This window comes from Benincasa hispida, chromosome 9 (genome assembly GCF_027475165.1).
Source record: "Benincasa hispida cultivar pf3 chromosome 9, pf3_genome.v1.1, whole genome shotgun sequence".
Classification (NCBI taxonomy): domain Eukaryota; kingdom Viridiplantae; phylum Streptophyta; class Magnoliopsida; order Cucurbitales; family Cucurbitaceae; genus Benincasa; species Benincasa hispida.
In genome coordinates this window covers 4,439,495-4,465,766 of record NC_143486.1, presented here as the reverse complement: position 1 = coordinate 4,465,766, position 26,272 = coordinate 4,439,495, and the positions used below count along the sequence as shown (strand labels likewise).

General features: G+C 33.7%; 2 protein-coding genes across 3 annotated transcripts; both read left to right on the top strand.

Annotated features, from left to right (window-relative positions):
• The first annotated feature begins 10,672 nt into the window (after positions 1-10,672).
• Positions 10,673-18,132, top strand: EDA25 (CCAAT-binding factor). Of its 2 annotated transcripts, none has more exons than XM_090317857.1 (17): positions 10,673-11,835; positions 12,398-12,473; positions 12,575-12,694; positions 12,969-13,044; positions 13,253-13,321; positions 13,424-13,504; positions 13,689-13,760; positions 13,950-14,042; positions 14,400-14,549; positions 14,714-14,797; positions 14,890-15,033; positions 15,179-15,268; positions 15,369-15,451; positions 15,556-15,924; positions 16,168-16,390; positions 16,508-17,176; positions 17,702-18,132. In XM_090317857.1, the coding sequence occupies exons 1-16, from the start codon at positions 10,992-10,994 to the stop codon at positions 17,174-17,176; spliced, it is 3,243 nt and encodes a 1,080-aa protein (XP_090173983.1). In that variant the 5' UTR covers positions 10,673-10,991; the 3' UTR covers positions 17,702-18,132. The 2 variants fall into 2 exon arrangements, with proteins under 2 accessions (XP_090173983.1, XP_038898077.2); XM_039042149.2 differs by having other exon boundaries at positions 17,660-18,132.
• Positions 18,133-20,778: 2,646 nt separating this feature from the next.
• LOC120086524 (auxin-responsive protein SAUR77) lies at positions 20,779-21,446 on the top strand. The gene has a single exon (XM_039043224.2). It carries the CDS (start codon positions 20,838-20,840, stop codon positions 21,207-21,209), a length of 372 nt encoding a protein of 123 aa, XP_038899152.1. The 5' UTR covers positions 20,779-20,837; the 3' UTR covers positions 21,210-21,446.
• The last annotated feature ends 4,826 nt before the right edge of the window (positions 21,447-26,272 follow it).

Sequence of the window (26,272 nt, the reverse complement as noted above, 5' to 3'; positions counted from 1 at the left end):
ATTTCTAAGCTCAAATTTTAGGCTAAGCTTCTTAATACATTTTAGAATAGTTTTGTAGAAGGAAGTATTTCAAAGGATATTTCAAAATAAGGTCCAGAACTATGAGCAATCTAAGCTGTATAGTTGAATCTGGATTCTAGGGGTGAAAAGGGAGCCCAAGATACTAGAGTGAAAAGCTCCTAAGCAATCAAGGTGAGTGGCTAAAACGTTTTGACTAAAAAATTTGCTTAAAAGTTTTGATTACAACGTGTTATATAAAGCATGTTTTAAAGAAGATTATTCTCATGCCAGCTAGTTTTACAAGTAATTTCCAAGCAAACGATGAGTTATGTTTTAAACGCATGCATGTGTGAGAAATTGTTGAAAAACGATTTATATGTGTTAGATATACTCAGCATGCGTTAGTACCTAAGTACCTAAGGTATGACGGTACTTAGTATGGCTACGTGCACATAGGTAGTTAGAGCCAGAGATTGAGCAAAAGGGTTCTCTCTTGACTAGCAGTTGGTGTTGGGATTGTTTTATCCACAGTACGGGTTATTCTCAACTGAGAAATAGTTTTACTTTTTTATGATTAAAACAACTTTATATGTTTTATGCTTGGAAAATATTTATACTGTAGTACAAGTACTGTAGAAGCTTATATTTTAGTTAAACTCTCTTATTGAGATTTTGCATGAGAATCAATTATCTTTCTTAAGTCACTCACTGGGCGTAAGCTCATCCCGTTTTCAAATGTTCCCCCCCTCCCCCAGGTAGCGGTCAAATCCTCTGAAGATAGCTCTGCATCTGCTCTGCCACTAAAGGAATAAGAGATTTGTAACCCGTCAGTTTAGGTGGTTACTGTTAATATTATACACATGTTACTGTTGTTCATATAGAGACTAGGGTTTTTGGGTTTTGGGACTTGTGAATCTAGTATTGTAATGACTCTAAATATGTTTCTGAATTAATAAATTTTGGCCTAAAGACATTCCGCTGTATATAAGTTATATTTTGGTATCAGAGTTATTCCGCAAGAATTATTAGGTAGTAAATGTCAGCCAAAGGGTTGATAACTGCTGCAGTCACACCATTCTCTAGGCTAAGAGGGTGGTCTGGGGTGGGGTGTGACACTACTGATTGTGTAGTATTTGCTGAACAATTACATGGCTGATACTACGCGATCGAGTAAAGAGTTTACTCGATCGTGTTGTGTTAACTACTCGATCGCATAGACGCTGAGGTAAATGATCGTTGAGTATCTGATACTTGACTCATGGTAGGTGCGCACACTGAACGATTGAGTAGGCCAACATACTCATCGCATAGTCACTAGCTACTCGATCACTCGGTATGCGATACTTGATGCTTTCTTCTCGATTGTTTAGATGATCATGCTTTATCACATAGTTGTCGTCTACTCGATCGTTTCAGCATGCATTACACGATGTGTGCTACACTATCGAGTGGCCTTCATGCTTCATTGCATAGTCATAGGCACTCGATCCATGCTGCACGATTGTTTATACTCGTTCAGCGTTACTCGACGATCACAAGGAGCAACTATACGATCAAGGAACAAGGCTTCGCCCGGGCGGTTCAAGACCCGGTTCGCCTGTTTGAACCAGTTGGCTCGATGGTTTTTGTAATAGATAGTTTTTCTTTTCCAGTTTTTTAGGCTAATTATCCCGATCCATTGATTTTTAATGAATGTACATGTGATGTATGTTTAATTATGTGTCATAAAGTATGCCATATAGTTTTAAAACCCACCATAGGTTATGCATTTAGTCATACATCATCTTTATATATAAGAGTTATGATATAGTAGCTTGCATGAATGAATTACTTTAAAGCATGCTTGTGCATCATATAATATAAGAGTTATAATATATGCATGCATTAAGCATATCCATGCATCATTTTTATATTATAAGTGTTATAGTATAAGGGTGTATGAAAGCATGTATGCTTGGTTCATTATAAGTTATATAAGAGTTATATATAGTAATAAATGAACATTGCATGAAGCATGACACTTAGGTTAACTTATAAAAGTTATAAATACCTAGTCCAGCTTAGCAATGTTGTTGGTTTTAGTTGTTTCTTTTTATAAGAGTTATAATAGAAATTAGAACTAAAATCAATAAAAAAGACACAGGTTTTGTAGGATTGTATCAACAGCAGCGGAAGTACAAGGATCATCTAAGCACTCAAATTCACTAATTTTGGCATAATATAAAGTATGCTTCTGCAGAAAAATGGGTTTCAAGACATACCTCTTGTGGAACTTCTTCAAAGCTCCTTCTCCAGCTACAATCTTCTTCATATCTTGTTGTAGACCACCTTAAGATTTTCCCCACTATTCTTTTGGTGCTCTAGATTGAGTTGTGGGACTCAAAACAAGCTTGAATCAAGGGATGAACGAGAAAAGCTCACTGCTGCAACCTTGTTGAAGAACATTTCTTCAAACTAGTTTTTCTCTCAAAACTCTATAGATTGCATGCCCGATTTTCACTCTAGTCTCTTCATTATATTGCAAATCAACATGCAAAGAGAAGAGTTGCATGAGTTGCAGCTCATGCTTGGAGAAGACAAGGCAAATAATGCTTCATGTGTAAGCTATTTAGGTGATGGATAATGGAAAAATCCATTTTTCCATTTTGTGTTTTTGTTTTCCAATTTTTCCAATTTTATCTAAAAATCAAAATTTGATTTTATAAGTCTATTTTGATTTTAAAAATGAAAATTTAATTAATTTCATAAATTAATTATTAAATAAAATTTAATTAATTTAATATCAAATATTAAATTAATTTTAACACATATCCATCTTTATATATTTCAATCATATTTAAATATATAAATTCTCCTATTCCGTTTAATTCTAAAATTAAACATAATTATATCTCATATAATTACTAATTCTCTTAATTCTATTTGAATGTTTCAAATTAACTTATCACACTATTCTAGAGCTAGTCCGTTACGAGCTAGTAGGGGACCTCGCGGACCTATAGATCATGGGCTCCAACGATTCGAGATTAATCGACTAAACTCATTAGACCAAATTAATCCCCATTTATTAACTAATGGGTCACTTCACTAAAGCTCATAATTGCATTCTCCTCACTGTAGATATATTATGTTCACATGATTTAACCATAATCAGCAAGTCGACCATTCACAAGTTGTTCGTAATAACGGTTGGGTCAAATATCTGTTTTACTCCCGAGATTACGTCTTATTCCCCAAGTCCCTACTGATTCTCTAATGAACAACTGGTTTGTAATCCAATCACCAAACCAAACTCTCAACCCAATGAGAGGGTGTGACCCCTTGTTCAAGACCTGGATTCAGTACTTGAGAGAACAACCTTTCTCCTATCCCTAAATTGGGTAGGCGTGAACTCCGTTTTGCATCCTATATCCCCAGCTATCTATCCGGTCTTACCCCTGAAATGGGAGTCTTATTGAGCCAACCTTGTTGAGCTAACCCTCAACTATGCAAATTTAAGGGCAATCCTGAATAAATAAGAGTTCATAGTTAGCTCAGGATTAATATCGAGTTACTTAAGTCATCTAGGTGAAATAGTCAGTCTTAAACAGTAAACAACATTATAAAGTAAGAGTGACTTATTTCTTGGTCCTGATCTTATGCAAACTCATTGCATAGGACGCTTCCACTCTTCATGTCATAACATGTATGAATTAGAATCACATCGTATGTAACACTTTACAATTTTTTGTAACAACTACAGAGTAGGTCGCATCCAATGGTGTTACCAGAATAAGTTACCCAATCTCATTCATGTACCATAGATCATTTTGACTATTTACTCGAACCCGATCCACTCTTATGTCTCCACATAAAGTTCAAGTACTCATACAATAATCATGGGTCTTAGTTTATTGGATTTAGACTTTCATAAAATTTATGAGATTAATAACAAGTATATTGATAATAGAAAATTTTTATCATTTTACAAATTGCGAGTTTTAGGACATAAAACCTGACATGTTTAATCATGTTTTAAAAGAGTTTTAAAATTTTATTGAGATAGACCTAAGATCACGTTTCTAATGAGATTAAAAACCTAAGTTTAATATTTTAATCGGTTTAATAGGATTAAATTGACTAATAAAAGATTAAATATGTACCAAATATATCTATAAGGGACCTTTTGTCTAAGGTGAGTTCTGTCTAGGATGGGGTATTTAAGCTGATAAAAACGGAACACCCCTACCTAGGAACCTACCTGGAAAGGTGAATTAGATAGATTTGCTGTATGCATGCAAATTTGATGATAGTCTGTTTAAAGTGTTTAATAAGACTTGATTCGAACTTGTTTAATTATCAAAAGCAAAAGTTGTTTTTTAGCAAGTTAACTCACACTTAGATAAAATCAGTAGCCGGATTGTCTAAGTTAATGAAATCCTAGGTAGAACATTCAGTGGAAGTTACTTGGGGTATATGATACTTCACTTAAGCCTCTACACATTTCTCCCTAAAAGTTCACACCGTGAGATCTATCCTCGGCCTCGTGGCACCCTGGGAGTATCCCTTTAAAGGATGATGTTTGGGTAGGTCAATACCAAGATGAATGGAGAGAATGTTCATAGTAAGTGGGAGGGGACATGTGACAACATATCCCATGGTCTCTCTCATTAGGTTGGATAACGTTTTTATGCATCGCCTCGAGACATCCTGGGATTTTCCCCTAAAAGGATGGCAATATTTGCACAACTCTTTATCTGATCTCTTGAAAGAATAAGGTTGCTTTAGTCTCTTGTCCTAATCTGCTTTTTTCCTATGGTGGGCGCATTAAGGTGGGACTCTAGGGCCTAAAATGAGGGGTTACACTTATGCGGAATTGTTAAGGTTGCTAACAAATTATGGACTGAAAAATGATTGTTAGAGTCAGTTACAAGAGTTGTTTGTGTCTAATGGTTGAGAATGTCTCATCCTAGTGAAAGGGTACTTGATCACCCCAACGGTGACTTTTGTTCTACCTCGCTGGGACATCATTGCAAAATAGATGTCATTTCTCTTAAGGTACAATAGAACTATTTTGCTAAAACCTAAAATTGGTATTAAAAGTGGTAATGCAAGTAAATTTATTAAGTTTGTTCTTGTTTTCAACAACTTTTAAATTATGGCAACCGCTACTTTAGCTCTTTTAGCCGCCGACAAACTAACTAGCAACAACTACGCTAGTTGGAAGAACTCATAAACACAATAATTATCATGGATGACCTCCGATTCATCTTTATGGAGGAGTGTTCTCCTATTCCACCTCCTACTGCTACTCAAAATGTTTGAGACACGTATGAGCGATGGACACGGGCGAACGAGAAGTCCTGAGTGTAAATCTTGGTCAGCCTAAACAACGTCTTGGCCAAGAAGCATGAGCCCATATTCACTGCACGTGAGATCATGGAGTCCTTGAAGGGAATGTTCAAACAACCGTCCGGGCAGCTCAAGCATGACGCTCTAAAATGCATCTTCAACTCCAAAATGAAGAAGGGTACATCTGTTCGAGAACATGTTCTGAACATGATGGTCCACTTTAATGTGGCGGAGATGAACGGGGCTCGCATCGATGAGGGCAACCAGGTTAGCATTATTCTGGAGATGTTGCCAGAAAGTTTCCTACATTTCGTAAGCAATGCTTTTCTAAATAGGATTGATTACACTCATACAACTCTCCTCAATGAGTTACAGACATTCCAATCCTTGCCGAAAAGCAAGGAGAAGACAGTTAGTGAGGCAAATGTTGCTTCATCATCTAAAAAGTTCCTCCGAGGTTCGACCTCAAGAACTAAGTTTGCATCTTCTTCTTCCGGCACTAACAAGTGGAAGAAGAAGAAGGGTAGTAAGGGGAAGGGGAAGGCACCGACTAACTCACAAACTGTCGTACAGTGGGTAGACAACCAGCGCCAGTTGAAAAGAAAAAATGTTTCCACTGCAATCAGGATAGACACTGGAAGTGGAACTGACCAAGTTGGTTGAAGGAAAAGAAGAAGGTTAAGGCCAATCAAGGTAAATGTGAGTTACTGATTTTGGAGACTTGTTTAGTGGAGAATGATGATTCTGTCTAGATTATAGATTATGGGGCCACTAACCATGTTTGTTCTTCTTTTTAGGGGATTAGATCCTAGCGACAACTTGAGATTGGTGAGATGACGATATGAGTTGGCACCGGGCACATCGTCTCAGTTGTAGTAGTGGGAGGCCTCCAGTTGACTTTACAAAATAGGTTGTCTATAAAATATGTGATATTTTAGTTGCATTAACTGCAAACCAATAAATTAACATCCAATGTTATCGTTGTAACTTGAACATGTATGTGGAGACATACAGGTGGATCATGTTTAAGTGATAACCTAAATGGTATGTAGTATATGGATAAGGCTGGGTACCTTATCCTGGCGGCACTATGAGTATGACCTGCTTTGTAAGTGTTACAATTGTTGTAAAGTGCTATAAATGATCTGATCCTGATAATTCATGTATTAAACATGCGAGCGGGGATATTCTATACAAAGGAGTTTATATAAGACCGGACCACGAAATGTTTAGTTTCGTTATATAACGCCGTTCATGACAGAGACTTTCATTTCACTAGGATGACCATAGGTAACATGACCTGAATCCTGAGTGAGTTGTGAACTCTTGCCTATGAGTACGGTTTTTTTATTTATATAGTGAGAGTGGCCAGCTCGCCGACTCAACAAGCCTACCATTTTGGGGATTTGTCTGATTGGGGAGCTGGGAACATAACTACACAAGATGGAATTCACTCCTTTCCCGAAGCATGGATAAGTAGATAAATTTCTCCCTTAAGGGCTGATTCCGGGTCTTCAACAATGTGGGGCCACACCCTCTCTTGCCTCGAGAGGGATGTAGTCATAGTGAGACTATGATCTATTGTTCATTAGAGGAATCAATGGTACTTAAGGAATTAGATGTAACTACAGGGGCAAAACGGTAATTTGGCCCAATTGTACTTACGAGCAATTTGTGAAAGGTCATCGTACTGTTGATTGGTTATATCCAATAGATGGAGAAATATATCTGTAGTGCGAATAGTGCAGCTGTCGGTCTTTAGTGGAGTGCCCGACAGTTAAATGATGGTAGATAATGTAATTAAAGAGTTTAATTAATTATTCACGTACTATTGGAGCTTCAAACTACAGGTCCATAAGGTCCTCTTGGTAGCTTAAACGGATTTAGTTGAGAATAAGTTTTTGGGTTAATTTGAATTGTTCAAATTAATAAGAGGGAATTTAATTATATATTTCAATTATATATTATATAATTGTTATAATGTATTTGATACATTATTGTTTAATTGGAGGAAATAAATATTTGAATGGGATTCAAATAGTTGTTAAATATAATATAAATATGATTTATATTAAATGCCATAAAATAGAGAAAAGGAACTAGGATTTATATTGTATATGATACAATATTAAAACTGTAGTTTATGTGTTATATTTGATATAACATATAGTTTAATATAAATAATATATAAGTTAGTTATCATATTTATTTATATTTATTTTATTAATTTTTCTAATTTCTCTTCAACCACCTTAGTGGGTGGTTAATTAGTTTTTGTGGCAATTTGGAATAAACGAAAAATAAATTTTCTTTTCTTTGATACTTTCCCAAGACACTACACGATTGAAGACCATTTACTATATGATAGAAAAATCACAGAAACGTTCTGTGTCTTTCTTCAATTTTCTTCCTCCTCCAAACTCAAACTCCCTCCTTATCAAAATAGTCAAAGCCCACAACTCCTAGGCTCTCATCATGAGTATACCGAAGGCTCCTGGTGGTTGTTTTTTCTATTTTGGTTTGTGATTTTCTTGAATAGGGTCTTCAAGATTTGTTGTTGTTTTTGAGTTCGTGACAGTTCGAGGAGTTTACACAAAGAAACATTCTTCAAAGGTATAATCTCTTGAACTCTATTTCTTAATTAAAAAAAAACATTATGTAATTTATTTAAAAATGCATATCTTGTATATTTGCTGTAAATTTGTTTTTCAATCAAAATAGAATTTGGACGATCCGCTTCCGCTCAAGGATCTCTTTAAAACGAGTTCCTTTAGAGAGGCAGTAATATGGCGGAGCACTAAGCAAGGGTGCACTGACTCCACCATGGAGGCTGAGTATGTAGTGACTTGTGAAATTATTAAGGGATTCGTTTGGCTTAAGAAATTCTTGACTGATATGGAAGTTGTTCCAGACATGTTAAAGCCCATCACACTTTATTGTGATAATAGTGGTGCTGTGGTTACTTTCCGAGAGCCTAGGAGTCATAAGCGTGACAAACATATAGAGCGAACGTATCATCTCATTTGAGAGATTGTGCATCGAGGGGACGTGATTGTCACACAGATAGCTTCAGAGCACAACGTTGCTGATCCATTCACAAAGGCCCTCATGACTATGGTGCTTGAAAGTCACTAGTAGACTATGGGTCTATGGGACAGGTCACGTCTGGACCAAGGCAAGTGGGAGATTTTGTATTGAACGCATGTTATGCCCTAGTTTATTTTGTGTACTTTGTATTTTGATTATATTTTACACCCCACTAGCTTTAGGTCAAGTAGGAGATTGTTGGGGCTGATGCCTTAAATCTCGTAGGGTTCTATAGTTTGTAAACATTGTTGAACAAACTCATTATGTATTTAATAAAATATGTGATATTTTATTCATTGTTTATAAAATATATGATATTTTAGTTGCATTAATTACAAACCAATAAACTAACATTCAAGGTTATCTTTGTAACTTAAACATGTAAGTGGAGACATATAGGTGGATCATGTTTAAGTGATAATTTAAATGGTTTGCAGTAGATGGATAAGGCTGGGTACCTTATCCTTGTGACACTACGAGTATGACTCATTTTATAGGTGTTACAATTGTTGTATAGTTCTACAAATGATATGATCCTGATTATTCATGTATAGACATGTATGCGGAGATATTCTATATAAAGAAGTTTGTATAAAACCAGACCACGAAATGTTTAGTCTCATTATATAACGTCGTTCATAATAGAGACTTTCATTTCACCATGATAACCATAGGTAACATGACTTGAATAGTTGTGAACTACTGCCTATGAGGGCGGTCCTTTGATTTGTATAGGTGAGAGTGGCCAGATCGCCGACTCAACAAGCCTATTATTTTGGGGATTTGTCTGATTGGGGAGCTAGGAACACAGTTACACAAAATGGAATTCACTCATTCCCTTTGTATTTTCAGTATCCATAGGTTAGATTTATGTTTAATTTTGGATTGTAATCGATGGATTGGATTATCGTTCTTGATTTATCTATGGATTAAGAGGTAAATCCATCTAATTTATTTGAGTAAGAGGTTCGATGCAATTTTCTTGAGATTTCTTTGATTGAATTTTACATTCTTCAATTCCATGCTTTCTTTGAATCTCGCTATAATTTAGATTTGCATTATGTGTTGGAGTGACAACCGTATCATAATTGCACGTCTTAGCTAGTTGATTTCAAGCCTGTGCATTTCCTTTGTGTTCGTTTGTGCCTGAAATAACCCAATGGCAAAAGATTGAATGTGAATGCTTAGATTTATAGGTTGGTCTTGAATCTTGATAATGCATGTTTAACCTAGATTCCAAGAATGGGTTAATTGAACAAGGCTATCCGGTCAGTTAATTACACAATTGAATCCTCATTCTTAATGCATATGATTTTAATTTTATATGATCACTGAGAACCTAGTAGAATTAAGAGCATATAGTTCAATTAGGGTATTGACTTTTTGACCTTAATTGATAATTAGGACGCTTGATTGATTTTGTTTTAATTAGTTGTCGGCTTTTGTAGAGTCTAGTTAAATTATATCAATTTGGTAGTTGTACACGTATGAATTGAAGTTTGTTTATTTATCGAGTCCCATGATAGAAATTGCATAGGATTCTCTCTCTTACTCTTGAAATTAGATAGATCACTATCCTAGATTACATTTTCCCTTACATTTTATGTTTTACACGTTTATCTATTTCATACTAAAACCTCCCATTTACCGCTCTAGTGAAGAAATTGGCTTAATGAAACAAATCGTGTTTCTCTGCGGATCGACCTGGACTTACTACCATTACTATGTTTTTTTGTAGTGATAGGAGTTGTTCAGTATTCTAATTTTTTTATTTGTGACTCTTTTCGATAATAAACGACACTGAAAGAGGCTTTGAACAGTTATCCCGAATATGTAACTTCTTAACAATAAATTTCGTGAACGGTCAAAAATTGAAATCAACCGAAACATGCAAACAAGCAATATTAAAGTTGTTATATCGTTTGTTGTCGTCCCACATGTCCCCATATAAAATCTCGATCTTGCGATATTTGGCTGAAATATAAATTAAAAAAACTATAATTACGATGTGTTAACGTTACACAAATATCTAGAATTCAATATAAGAGTACACAAATAAATACTTTATGTTCAAAAAATACACCAAAAGGGAAGAAGCTTAGAAAATACACCAGTAGAAAGGAAGCAACACTAAATTCAAAAGACTCCACGACGAAAGGAAAACAAACCAAATGACAGAAGGGAGGAAATACCTTTCTCGGCTGTTGTGTAGTCTCGACGATCGTAGGTAAATAGAAGACAGAATCAATGACAAGTAACTAACCCTTTATTCTTTATTAAATTATAAATTGTAATTAAAAAAATAGAAACTATACCCACAAAAATCTCGCTAGGTAGTTTGTCTAAAAATACGCAAACAATTTTTTGGGAGATATTGGTAGAATTGTGGAAGAAGTTGTGAGATCTGTGGGGACATGTTTGGAAACGTAAGTAAGAGATGGACTCTACATCGACGATTTTTTTACCATAAATCATGAAAATAAAAAAATGACTATATTTCCAATTGGATATTGCGTTTTGGCCATACTGCACAACTAACGGTTACTCGACGAGATCGACTTTCACATTCTCTAATGGGCAGCGATTGTTCCAACGGGCCGAACTTTAGGCCCAACATTAGATTAAGGTGGGTCATCCAATGGGTTTGCAGAACGGAGACCTGGTCAAACCCCCCAAATTGTTTCCGTGAACTTGTTAAAACCCTGTCCCCCGCGAAAAGTAGCTTCGCGAGCTCTACAACAATGGCGGCTTCTAAAGCCACCAACAAAGCTTCAAACACCGTCGCCGACATCGACACTCTCAAAGGCGAAATTGCTTCCTTTGCTTCATCACTCGGCTTCGTTTCTTCAACCCCATCTTCAGGTTTCAACGATGTCGATTTTCGCAAACAAGGCCCTCTCAAGCCAACCAAACACCCAAAAAAGCCTAAACGAACTCCTGAACAAGAACCCACCAAAACCCAGAAGCCAAAAGCTCTCAATTCCAAATCTAAGGAACAGCCGAAGCCTAAGCCTAAGCCCCCCGTTCTTGCTCTCGACGATGGCAACGACAAGCCTCGAAGTTTTGACAAATTCAAGAACCTGCCGAAGCTTCCTTTAGTGAAAGCCAGTGTTCTGGGTACGTGGTATGTTGATGCTGCGGAACTGGAAGCGAAAGTTATGGGAAACGAGAAGAAGATTGAAGTGAAAAAAGACGTGGAAGAGTGGAAGAAACTGGTGCAGAAGAAGAGGGAGCTTGGGGAGAGATTAATGGCGCAATATTCTCAGGATTATGAGGCTTCAAGGGGAAAGAGTGGAGATATTAAGATGTTGGTCACCACACAAAGGTCGGGTACTGCTGCTGATAAGGTTTCGGCATTTTCGGTCATGGTGGGGGATAATCCAGTTGCCAATATAAGGTCACTTGATGCGTTGTTAGGTAAGTTTTAGGGTAAACTTTTCACTTTATATTGTAGGGATAGTAGTTCTTTTTTCTTTTCTTTTTTTCATTCAGCATGCTGTAAGTTTAATTGGAGTACGGGGGAATTTATATTCTTGTTTCATTACATCGTGGATATTCATCATCATTATAGAGGAGCATTTGAATTGCTGGTTTTGGAAGTTTGATATTTGTAGCTGAAATTGGCAAGTTTTTGTTTTTCTTTAACCGTCTGTTTGGGGTTTTAGAGGTCATTGCATTTTATTGTTTAAGTAAAGCAAAATCAGATACAAAATGTTGGCTTGACTAAAAAAGCCAATGTGAAGAACCCAATACTCTTATCCTCAACACCCATAGACATTGTACATTTTCAATCTTGGATTGTTAGACTAGACAGATGAATATGAGTTTGGATTATGTGATCTGTTGTTGCGCAATGAAACAGGTTATCTTAGGGTTGCTTAGCATGTTAGTTAAGTTAACAGGGAGGATTTGATAGTTACATCAGAGCCTCGGACTTGCACCATATTTTGTTCTGAAACTGTATTTTTGGTTTTTAAAGGGATGGTCACATCAAAAGTAGGGAAGCGCCATGCATTGACGGGTTTTGAAGCGTTGATGGAACTGTTCATCTCAAGGTGGCATCTCTAATTGTGGTATCTGTTGTGCAGTAGAGTAGTTACATTTTTGTTTTATGGATTAGCTTATCATAAACTTACCTCTTACTTCTTTGTGTCAGTTTGTTGCCTGATCGGAAACTGAAGAATTTACTACAACGGCCATTAAATCATCTTCTTGATACAAAAGACGGAAATTCTCTATTACTATTTTGGTTTTGGGAGGAATGCCTGAAGCAAAGGTACTTTGCACTTCATTATATTTTTTGAGCAGAATGGCAACTGATGATATATTTTCTCTCTTTATTCAAGTATTCGACTAAGCTTGATACGTTTGGATCACTGATTTCTTGCATTACTTTGATATGGTTGTTTCTGAAACCTCCAATTGGTGCATGCCTTTTAAACCAACTTGTAGTAATTACACTACTTCGTAGCTTTTGCACTTTGGAGTTCCTTTTGGTATCCTCTTTTGTTAGAACTTTTAAATTTCTTGTCTGATGTTAAATGTACAAGGTATGAGCGATTTGTTATTGCTCTTGAGGAAGCATCACGAGATGATCTGCCAGCGCTGAAAAACAAGGCCCTGAAGGTTGGTTTTCTGACTCTCACTCATTGGACACAATTTATTCCCACCCTTTTTTTTTTCCTCTTCTCTGGTCTAGTCATATTATAAGATTCTTTAGCATCGAGTATTTCAATCGTGGAAACAGTAATGGACTTCTGTAGTCAACTTAACTTTTAGAATAGTTTATCCTAAAGCTAAACTAAAAAATGCTTAAATTTCACTGTTGTTCCAGACCATTTATGTGCTGCTTAAGAGTAAATCTGAACAAGAGCGCAGGCTACTGTCAGCACTAGTTAACAAAGTGAGTTGAACATTCTATTTCTTTATCTTATTTCGATTTTAATATTTATATATTGGTAGTTGTAGTTTTTATTGCCTATACCTTTTTGATATCATCTTCCAGTTGGGTGATCCTGAAAACAAGACTGCTTCCAGTGCCGATTATCATTTATCAAACCTGTTGTCTGATCATCCAAACATGAAGGTATAATGTTAGAATTAGACATTGCTGGTACCTCATCAATCCATTTTCCATCATCCATGAAAATGAGGCTTCATTTTAGGGTGGTTTTTACAAGTTTTTGAACCTGATAGATCCACAGAGGTATCTTATATAAGCTTTTGTGCATAATCTTCTACATGTTTTTCACTAAAATTCTTTTGTACAGGCTGTCGTAATTGACGAGGTGGACTCTTTCCTTTTTCGTCCTCATTTGGGATTACGAGCGAAGTATCATGCTGTATGTATCTCCTACTCACCCTACTCTTTTGTGTTTAGAAATGTTTTATGGAAGAGCTTAGACTCCTTAGCTGTGGTGGTTTTGTATGCCAAACCTTTTATATGGGATTGTGCAGCAAGTTAACCATGATCTGTCATTTTTGAGACCTACTAGGTGCACTGTATTATTGTTTTAGCCATTTTCATGTAGGTGAATTTTTTGAGCCAAATGCACCTCAGCCAGAAAGGAGATGGACCGCAGGTGGCCAAACATTTGATAGATGTGTACTTTGCATTGTTCAAGGTAGTGGCAGAGTTAGTTTTAATTTCTATTGTTTAGTACAATAGTATCTATCTGTGCCTTTATTATAAATCTCTAGGTTAAATCAAAATCTAGTGAACTTTCAAAAGGTTCTGATTACAATATTGAAAGTTGAGTAATGTTTAGAAGTCCTTGTCATTTAGGGAACTATCGAAAGGATATGATGCTATGACCTCTTATTGGATTATTGTTGGCTAATTTGACACAACATAATGCATGGAAAAAGAAGGTTGATTTGATTAGTTGATCTTAACAAATCATCTCAAATATACTAGTTCCACTATTTGGGACTCATTTTGTGGTCAGTAGAAGAAAATGATTTGCGTGCAATGATCGCAGGTTTTGGTTGCTTCCGATGACCAAAAGAAGCAAAACAGTCGTGAAGAAGACAAGAAAAAAGCTTCAAGGTCTTCAAAAGACACCAAGGCAAAAGATCTCTTGGAATCACATGTCGAAATGGATTCTAGGATTTTGTCTGCTCTTCTAACTGTTAGTATTCTGTTTATTTTTCTAAAGTTATAAATTAAGAAATGGTAAATTGAAAGATGAATTCAAGCATTTTCTTTAGTCAAATTTAAGTTCTTTTTCCCTGATCCTATTTATGGGAGTTCTATTTATATTCTGATTGTTCTCTCTGTGTGGCTGTCTAATAGGGAGTAAATAGAGCGTTCCCCTACGTCTTGAGCAAGGAAGCTGATGACATCATTGAGGTTCAATCACCGATGCTTTTTCAGCTAGTAAGCTCAATGGCGTACATTAATTTTATTTCAAGAGTTTTGAGGTTATGTTATCAAAGTGCTCAAATTTTGATAAACGTCTACTTTTTCAGGTTCACTCCAAGAATTTTAATGTGGCAGTTCAAGGGTTTATGCTTCTCGATAAAGTATCGTCCAAAAATCAAGTTGTCAGTGACCGCTTCTTCCGTGCCCTGTACTCAAAATTATTACTTCCAGCCGCCATGAACTCGTCAAAGGCAAGCCTATCTTTTGTTTTATTTTGGGACTCACATATCTTTACTTAGGATATGTCGAGCACCCCATTATAATTGTAATTTTACGTGTTCTAATCTTTTCTAAGAGCATCCTGAATTATATTTTTTTTAATTGACCTATTTGCAGGCAGAAATGTTTATTGGTCTTCTTCTGAGAGCAATGAAGAATGATGTGAACTTAAAGCGTGTAGCTGCTTATGCAAAGCGTATCTTGCAGGCAATTGTCGCTTACTCTTCCTCCCAATGTCATTTTACTTTTGTTCTTAAGAGTTTACATTTATTGTGGAATTGCTATATCTCGAATCTTTGATGTACAGGTTGCTCTTCAACAACCACCTCAATATGCCTGTGGATGCCTATTTCTTCTTTCTGAAGTTCTTAAAGCAAGGCCTTCCTTATGGTAATGCTGTTTAGTACGATTTAATGATGATTTTAAGTTTGAGTTGGAAGGATTAACAGTATTTACTCAGTTCAGTTAAGTCTAAAAGAGCCTTGGGTTTACAGGAATATGGTTCTCCAGAATGAGTCGGTTGATGATGAACTTGAACATTTTGAAGATGTAGTAGAAGAAGAAAATATCAACAAAACAATCACTGAACTAAGAGTACATAAAGATGATGTCCAGTGTGACAGTGACGCTGCTTCATCGGAGGACGACGATTCTCCTGACGAAGATGACGAGTCTCCAGTTTCTCATTCTGAAGACGAAAGTTTAGATCTTGATGGGGAGTTGCTCATGAGATATGATTCCAAAGATGCTGATGAACCCGCCGTAAAAAAACCTGGTGAAAACGGGCAGCAATCTCTTACACCTTGTAAGGGATTGTCACTTCCTGGAGGGTACAATCCACGGCACAGGGAGCCATCTTACTGGTAATTTCCTTTCTCAAATCTTTTTTAGCAATTTTCAACCATCATATTAAATTAGTATATGGTAGTAGAAGTCAAATATTAATTACAAGTGGATGATAGCTAATCCATCTAGTAACATGTATTTGCTTAACATGACTCAAAAAAGTGAAGCCAATGCGACTTTGGATCGTTTACACTTATTCTTTTGTTCTTTCTTTCTAAGTGTCGATTTTTACTCGTTAATTCTTATTGAACTACCATCAGCAACGCAGATCGTGCAAGCTGGTGGGAGCTTGTAGTCCTAGCTTCTCATGTGCACCCATCAGTTGCTACCATGGCTCAAACTCTTCTTTCCGGTGCTAATATTGTCTACAATGGGAACCCGCTTAATGACTTGTCACTTACAGCTTTCTTGGATAAGTTCATGGAGAAGAAACCTAAAGCAAGCACATGGCATGGTGGTTCCCAAATAGAACCAGCCAAGAAGGTGCTCAATTGACTTTGTTATTCTATCATTTTTTTGCTATGTGACATTTTCATGTCATTTCATGCTTAGAAAAAGTTATTGGATTTGAGTAGCTGACTCATGTTTTGTTTCTCTCAGCTTGACATGAACAACCATTTAATTGGACCAGAAATATTGTCATTGGCTGAAGAAGATGTGCCCCCAGAAGATCTTGTGTTCCACAAGTTCTACACGTTTAAAATGAACTCCTCGAAGAAACCAAAGAAGAAAAAGAAGAAAGGAGCAGATGAGGAGGCTGCTGAAGATTTGTTTGGTGGAGCTGTTGAGGCTGACTACAACGACGATGCTGCCGAAGATCTGTCAGATGTCGACATGGTTGGTGCGGATGAGAGTGATAACGAAGAGATTGAGAATTTGTTGGATTCTGCTAATCCTTCAGGAGAAGCAGATGGTGACTATGACTATGATGACTTGGATCAAGTTGCCAATGAAAGCGATGAAGACTTGGTTGGTAATAGCAGTGATGAGGAGATGGATATACATTCTGACATTGCAGGTGGAGAAGATTTAGGTTCTAGCAGTGATGAAATGCTAAGCGGCAGCGATAATAACGACTTAGGAAAGGATTCAGACGATGAACCTAAGGAGAGGAAAGCAAAAGCATCACCTTTTGCAAGCCTCGAAGAATACGAGCACTTAATAAACGAGGACGGTGATCTTAAAAAAAAGTCTACTAAAGAGAAGACGAAGTCAAAATCAAAATCAAATTCGAAGGCCAGGAAGAGGAAGAGAGACTCTCGCAAGTAGGTAATTCCATTCCTATCCTTAACCAGACCCTCCCCCACCCCACCCCCATATTGAAAAACAATTGATACCCACCAAACCTGCATATGAAATTTTATTATTAGAACTGTCTTGGGTTTGGTTGGTAAACAAAAAAATTAGAGAAATGAGCATTCTTTACATTAATTTTGGTTTGGATCAACTCAAAAACCAACATACATCGCCATGTGGGGAAGTCGGCTTTCGACATCAGGTTTGCCAAACAATTCTCATTCAGAATTATATTTTGTCTTCTGTGATTCCCATATTTAATCTTAATCCACTTTGTCTTAACTTCTGTGCACATTACACAGACACCATATCTTCAACATGGTGAAATTTTTGTTTGTTTCTATCAGATTCATGAATCCTATATTACTGATTGATTGATCTCCAAGATTCTGAGCTGCAATCTCTGATTATATGGGTTCAATATTTGGTAGAAGATAAAAGTTTTTGTTTTGATAGATGATGATTAGTGCAATGATTGACCCGTACGATCCAAATCAGGACCGAGCTGTAAAGTTTCTTCACCAAACATAGAATAAGGATGAGAAGGCTTTAGTTAAGCTAGCTACCAAAAGAAAACAAAAGAAAATCTTAAAAGGAAAGCAAGGAGGGGCGGCATTGTTTTTGCTGATGAGTTTATAGGTGGCAGAACTATCACGTTGTATATTGGATAACAACTTGTCACAGATTACTCTTTAGATCCAATTCAGGTTCGATGGTTTTGTCCTTTTTTCTGTCTTCTCCATTTGGACCACCCAAAACTATTGGTTTTGGTGTGAAAAACTTTGCTCCAACTACTGACAACCTCTCTATGATAAGCCATGGAGAGGAGAATTTAAGTTTTTCTTTTAAAGCTGACTGGAAACTGAAATCTTATCAATATGTCAGTGATTTATTATCCAGCGATAAATAGCATTCAAGAATTGTGTGGAGCTTGTGACGTGTTGAATATTGAAGGAAAAAAGTATATTTTACCATATTAGTAGTAATTCTTTGAGAGTAAGATTTGTGTTTTAGCAAGTTGAATACGAGACTGACATTGGTGAGCTACTAGGCCAACAAGTTTGACCAAATAGGTTGAAAATCGAATTCACTGTAGTAGGTGAAATTTAGGAACCAATAAAACCATTCAAAACGAAAATTGATTGAAATTGTGGACCGAAGTAGAAAGTTCATTGACCATTGAACCTAAGAGACAAATAAATCTATCTAAATCAAAGAACTGCACTTAACATTGAAGGATGATTTGTTATCAGATTGTACTCGTATGGAATGCAAACGTGAGAAGGCAATGAGAAAATTCAATTAGCTACTAGACCAACAAGGTTGATCATATAGGTTGAAGTTGATTGAATTGATAACTTCACTGAAGTCATGAAACTTAGGACCAATAAAACCACCCCAAAACAACTAACAAGATTAACCAAATCGATTGAAATTGTTGACTGAAGTAGAAAATTCAATGACCGTTGAATCATAAGAGACTAAAATTGACCAAATTTTATCTGAATTGAACGGTTGAACTTAACATAGAATGATGATTCATTCTCGGATCGAACTTGAGAAGGCAATGAAAATTCAATTAAATTGATTTGATCTCTCACAGTAAAATTGACAAAGGGGTTGACTGATGCTAATAATTGGGAGAAAGATCCCATATTCATTAAAGTTGAAAGAGAAACTGATGTGTTACTGAGACAAGACAAGAAAAAGGACATGGATTTGAAAGATGTTTGGTTGGAAAAATGAAAAGCTGAGGAGGCAGATAACAAAAACATAGAGTGCAACTAAATACAAAAAAGAAAAAGGCAGTTCAATGGGATCAAAGAAAAAGCTAATTTAAATGAAAGGTAATCAATCCTTTTTTTTTTTTTTTTTCCCTTTTTTGAATCAAAGACGAATTTTTGAAGCTGGATGGCATTGGCAGATTACCAACCAACAAGTTATTTTATTTATTTATTTATTTTGTAATTAAAAAAAAGCTTTATTTTTTTCTTTTTTGCACGATTCCTTTTTCTGACACTATTGATATGCTTAAATATTTGTTCATATGATATAATAATCATTTTTTATATTTCTAATACCCTTTCAAAACGACAACTGGGTCTTCACTGGCATTTTCCATCACCTATCCCTTTTTCCTCTCTCAATTCATTCTCTCTCTCTAAATAAAATACTTTTTATTCTTATCTATATGTTCCAATTGGCATCTTATTTACTATTTAGCTTCAATTTAATCACTTAATTTTGATCAATTTTCTCCCAAACACTTTTGTTTGTGTGAAATTTATCAATGTATTAGTGTTGGTTTACTCTCCATTCATATCTTATATTAAATAATTTAATTAAATTTATTGTAGTTCCTCTATTTAAGTTTTTAGGTTCATTTGATGATGTATCATGTATCAGAAAATTCATGTTATGTCATTTTCTTTTTAACAATTTGATATTAATTTTTATTCGCTAAACTTTCTACAAAATTTCGAATTCATTAGTGAGGACTAGAAATTCATCAACTAAAACAACGATTAGTGATTTCTTACACATGAAAGAGTTGTTAATACTCGGTAATAATAATGATATATTTTGAGTTATGTGATGAATTCAAAATTGTGAAAGAGAGAAGAAGAAAACTAAATCAACTTGGAAAAGAAATCTTATAGAGTTAATTTATGAACATTAATATTCAGCAATGAAATATTTTGAGTTACTTGATGGAATATAAATTGTGAAAGAGAGAGAAGAAAAAGTAACTCGAAAGAAATATAGTAGTGCTAGTTTATGGAAATACATCACAAGAAAATTGTTAATATTCATTATTTGGTACCAATGTCCGGCGGTGATACAATTGAAACTACTTGATCAAATTATGTAGACTAACTTAAATTTTGAACCATAATCATCAAATAGCTCGATATGAGTATAACTCAATCTGTCAAGATATTACTCACCTTCTTAAAAATTGGATCTCAAAATTCTTGGTAAAACTTTCTTTAAAAACATTATAAATTTATCGTTTATATATGTATTTGTATCATTCCATTGGTTATGACCACTTCATTTTCTTAATTCATAACTTTATTGAATAAAAAAGTGATGCATTAAAAATAACGGTTCGCCATAGAATTAACAACCAAATTGATTCTTTCGGATAACAAAATAACAAAATTGATTTGTCAATATAATAAAAGGAAAGAAAAAAAATTGAATATTGTTTAATTGATTAATGAAGTTGGTGGGTTGAACACGAACAATTATACAAAGAAAGTTGAAACATTACACGTGTCAAAACCTGGTACGTATATGTTGATGATTATATCTTAATTTGCATTTTTAATATATATAAATAAATTACAACGGAATGTTTTAATTAAAATTACAAACAATTCCATTTTCTTTTTTTATTTTGATGATATTTTGGCGTTTTATATTACCAAACCTCATGTACAAAATTAAAATAAAAATGCAACCAAAAATATCACTCTTTATCAATATGCGTGTGGGCCATGTACGTATAATTCTTCTTCTTCTTTTCTTCTTCTTCCATTTTCCTTTGTTTTTATATAACGAAGCTTCCCTTTCTCTTTCCCTCACCCTTCTCTAAACTTTTCCCTATTTCTCTCTACAATTTTCAGCCATGGTCAAAGCCGGAACTCTCACCAAGCTCAAGTCAGCCATTAAGAGATGGCCTTCGATTACCAAGCTCGGTCGGAGCTCTAGCTCGGTGTCGGTTGCCGCCGTGAGTGATGGTGCCAATATTGGCGAAAACATCTCTAAGGAGCTTCGTACGGTCTATGTCGGTAAGTCCCGACGACCGTATTATGTCAGCTTGGATGTCGTAGCACATCCTTTGTTTCAAGAGTTGGTTGATAAGTCATCGTTTGACGACGAAGGCGCGGTGGTGGTTTCTTGTGAGGTCGTCATGTTTGAGCATTTGTTGTGGATGTTGGAGAATGCGGCCACGCAATTGGGGTCGACTGAGGAACTCGTCGAGTTCTACACTTGTTGACTCGGCGGTTGTAGCGGTTAATGCGGCGGATGGACGACGGCGGTGAACGGCATGCATAATACAAAGTCTAATAATTTAATTAAGGTGTAAAGATGTTTGGTAGCTAATGTTTGTTGAGAGAAATTGAACGTCGTTGCTGGAATGTGTATTTTTTTTTTTTAGTTTTATGATAATTAATCATGATTAATTAAACAATATAATTAAAGATTGCTACTTAATTACATAATTTAATTTTAATTCTTGGTTTTTGTTGTCGTGTTTCTATTAGCTCATTTATTTTAATTGGACTTTTTTTTGTTCCAAATAAATAAATAAAAGTTAACTCTCTCTAACCGATGGGTGAACTAAACTTGTACTTTTTTATGAAGAATTTAAAAAATGAATAAATATCTATTTAAATTATTTCAATCAATTTAGCGTTAAATTAATCGTTGATTGACGGCTCTACTTAGAATATGAATAATATAAAGCATTTCAATTTTTAATTTTGATGTCTATGGATTTAAAATTAAAGTTACAAATATGAAAATTTGAAATATATATACAAATGTGTCTACAATTTTTTTTCTTTGATGTGAAATGAAAAGGAATTTATTTTTTAAGTCTCCAAATTCTGTTACGTAGTGTAAGGGACGATTGACTCATGACCATTTTATAATAGTGATTTCATTTTATGAAATTTTGTCCATTTATATATTCTTTTGAAATTAATTCTAAATATGATTTTTTTTAAAGTAATTGTAAAAATTAGAGTATATATATATATATTTTAAAAAATATCAACCTCTGCTTGTTCAAATTATTTTTTTACTTATTAGGTTTGTATTATTACCTTCCTCAAATTTCTATTTTTACAACGTTGGTCATTGCTAGGGTTATATTTGTTGTCAACTCTCCGTAGTCTTTTTGTTTTCTTAAGAATAAACATTTTATTTGGGTTAAAATATCTATTAAAAATTTGGAGTCAAAGGTAGAAAATTCCTTTTCTGTCACTATCTCCTAAATTCTCGAACAATCAAGTTAGAGATTCTTCCTCTATTAAAATTGGTTCAATAGATAATTTTTCTATTGTTTATTATTATTATTATTATTATTTTCTTGTAAAATGACTTGAATCTATTAATGGATGCTTCTAACGATCAAGTTTCGTTAAGTCGTATTCGTATTTATGTTATTTACAATTTTTATTTTTTAGAGAAGTTTACTACACAAACTTTCTAACTCTACTGATGTCTCTGAATCTGTAATATGATATTTTATCTCAACTAATAATAAGCTATTATCTCCTTCTGCTCATGGACATAGCTAATACACTGTTAGTGAGTCACGTAAATCTTTGTATCAATTCTCTATTGTTTACGTTTTTTTTAAAAAAAAAAATTTGTGATTCTCTAAACTTAAAAGCAATTCAAAATGACCTTATAATGAACCATTTATATACATAAAGTTGTGTGATTTCTGTAGTTTTTGAAGTTGGATTATAATCATGTTATCCTGCCTCTCAAAAGTCTTGTTTGGTATGAGTTTGGCAAATGTAGGGTTCATGTACAACGAAAGTACCCTACCCAAGCAATCATTTGCTTTATATATATATATATTTATATATAGAGTAATTACAATTGGTAGCATTTTTAGGAATAATAACCAAATGTATAACATCATTTAAAAAAAAATTGCAAATATAGACAAGTCTATCAGCGATAGACTTTATCGTTGATAGACTATTACCAGTGATATGGTCTATCACTGATAGACTATTTAAATTTAGTCATATTTGCAATTTTTTTAACATTATGTTATATCTGCTAATATTTTGAGTCTAATATTTATATTTGCAACTGTAAAGATACATATCATCCCAAAATAATGATTTTAATGGCTATGCAAGAGAAAATGAAGACATTATAATGAGTGGTTTTTTTTTTTTTTTTTTCAAATAATAATTAGTGTTAATTAACTTTCAGAAGTCAGCATTAAATTTTAAAAAAAAGAAAGAAAAAAAGAATACAAACAATTAGAAGGTATGAAAGAAAGCTGTCAAAAGGTGGACAAATTGTTTGGCAGAACTTGAAATTTCCATCCTAATTAGAAAAAAAGTGAAGAAAATTGGAAAGATTATATATACAACTCATGTTTGAAATTTGAAAATTACATTAATTTAATTAGAAAAGTAATTAGAGAGCCATTTTGATTGTATTGGGCATGCATGCATTGAGAATTCATATACTTAATCATATTGCTTTGATTATGTACATTAATTACTTTTCAAGTTTGCTTTCAGATTAAGAAGGTGATCATTTTAAATACTCCCTTGAAAGTATATGGAGAAAGAGTGTTGGAAAAGAAGGAAAAAAGGAACTTTGATGGTGATGAGAGATTTTAATGGTTAATGACAGATCATAATCTCTTTTCTTATTAAAACTGAGGCAAATTCATAGTACCAAATAAAAGTTAGGCTTAAAGGATATTTAAAATATACCCACACACATTAAGTTCAAGTAATTAATTGGTTCTCTATTTGAAATTTATTAAGTTATTTATATTCAGCTGAGTATCATAGCTAAAGACTTTTTTTTTTTTTTTTTTGGTATCAAAATGAAAATTCATGCATGCACTTAATCAAATAAAAGTTTATTGGTCAAATTGAAATTTATAATTAAGACCAATTTTACTTCTTTCTTTATAAAACAAATTATCAGAGAATTTTGAACTTTCATATATCCTATGTACTATATTAGAATTTGAACCTTCGACTTAAGTACATGAGAGCTATATTTATTTTGATAACTCCATTAGAATTTTAGATAAAATAACTTTCTACTAAAAGATATTGTACACAATCAAAGAAAGAACATGTCTTCGATTAATATAAAGCTTAATTTACAAGATTGTTGCCATTAAGAAAACACTTTATACTAATGTGATTTATGAAATTAAAGACAACAAAACTGAGTTGAGATGGATTTAAACTTGTTTTAAGAATATTATAAGAAAATTACAATTAAGCAAGCAACTAATCATATATAGATGACACTAATTAGAATACTCAATTACTATTTTACGTTTTAAAAGAAAAAAAAAATACAATATAAATATATAGGATAAATTTGAAAAAAAAAAAAAACTTGCTATATATTTAGCCACGGACTTTTAATTTCATTTAATATTTTAACATCTTACTTTGTTTTAAATTAAATAAGTGTTACAATTTTTATTATCTTGATAAGCTTTCATTGGAATGTTCTTTAAAAAAGGAAATACACTTTCATGAATGTCATTTGTAATGAACTAATGAATATATCTTTTAAATCTAACTTAATTAAACCTTAGAGAGATTTTTTTTTCCAAATAATTTGTGATTTCTTAGGAAGATCATTCAATGGACAAGCTTCATGATTGGACTTTCTTTCTTTCTTTTGATGTTTGATGCTTATTGAAAGAAATTAGTGAGTTTGAGAAGAAACTTACTTTTTTTTTTTTTTTTGTTAAAATAACTGAAATTAAACCAAAAAAGTAAAAATTGCAACATTTGTTTTTAAGGGAAAAAACCTAACAAATTACTACTATTTTGGTGAGGGGATTGTTTTAAATAACAAAACTAGTGAAAAATATTTTCAAACATAAACTATCCATTAGTAATAGATAGTGATAATTTACTATATTTTTATAAATAAGTCAACTCATTTATTTATATTTAAAAATATTTTTTAATATATTTTACCGACTTGACCATTTATAACTTTTTTGTGTGTGTAAATGTAGCTTTTTGGTAATGAGGTGGAAAATGAAAGAGAAATTAGATAAGGGGTTGTAATTAAATATATATTTATAGCCGCAATTAAAGTAGAGAATCTATTTGACCCTTTGAATAAACACGTTTGTTTGGGCTTGACTTGGTTCTTTTAATTTAACCCCAAAACTGGAAAGAAACAAAAATAAAAATGAAAAATAAAGAAATTAAGAATTTGTGCCCTACTGTGCTGACACATAACACTTTACTGTCCCCCCACCCCGAATTAAATTTAATTATTAAAATGCTGTGGTTGTAAATTATTTGTGATAGATCAAATCTGATTTCTGAACCTAAAAATGGGGAATTGGGAATCAGCAGCGGAATGGGCCTTTAAACCGTGTGCTATTACCACACCCCTTTGCCCATTGGATACTTTCTCCCAAATCTCATTCCAATTAACTACAATTTTAATCCTCAAAACCTTTTAAAATTTGTATTTCATATGTCCCAAAACTTTATAAATATTATTTTCAAACTCATACCATCTTGAAAATTATCACCGATTACTTAAGTGAGCGAAGTTGGACCATAAATGTCATGTCATATATTGTTTTTTAATACGATACGGATTGAGGAGATTTGAACTACATATATATATTTTTTAATCACTAACACATATTATGTGTCATTTGAGTCAATTGAAATAATAAGATATATAGAAAAATATTCTTGAACCAAAAATTTATAGCTTGGAGACTTTTTTTTTTTTTTTTGACAAATTATCTTACTCTTTTTGAGTATTTATAAGTTAAAAGTTGATTGGTTAGTGTTATATTTTAATTAAATAATTTCAGTTGGTAGTACTTTTTAGGCTAATAATTAAATGTATAGCAACCATTTTTTAAAAATTATAAATATAACAAAATCTCAAAAATAAAATCTAAATTTTGTTATATTTGTAAATTTATTTTGTATTGTGATATATTTATTGATATTTTAGACTTCATTATTATATTTGCAATAACCTCTAAATTCTAAGGAGATTGTTCCATCTAAAAATATTTGTTAATTAAGAGTGTCATGTTAGTCATGAAATAGGCAGTCTTGTAAGACCATTACAATTTGAAAATTAAAATTAAAAATATAGTAGTATACATATGTGTTTTATAGTGTATGTTGTTTTAGTATTATTATCGTGTTCTTAGGATATTCATCTAAAACCAACCATATAGAGGCCATGGATTCTCTATTGTGGGCTAATTGGGCCTCATTAAGGCCCACGCTAAAGATTAAAATAGGCCCACACATTTTCATATGACATTGGCCCATA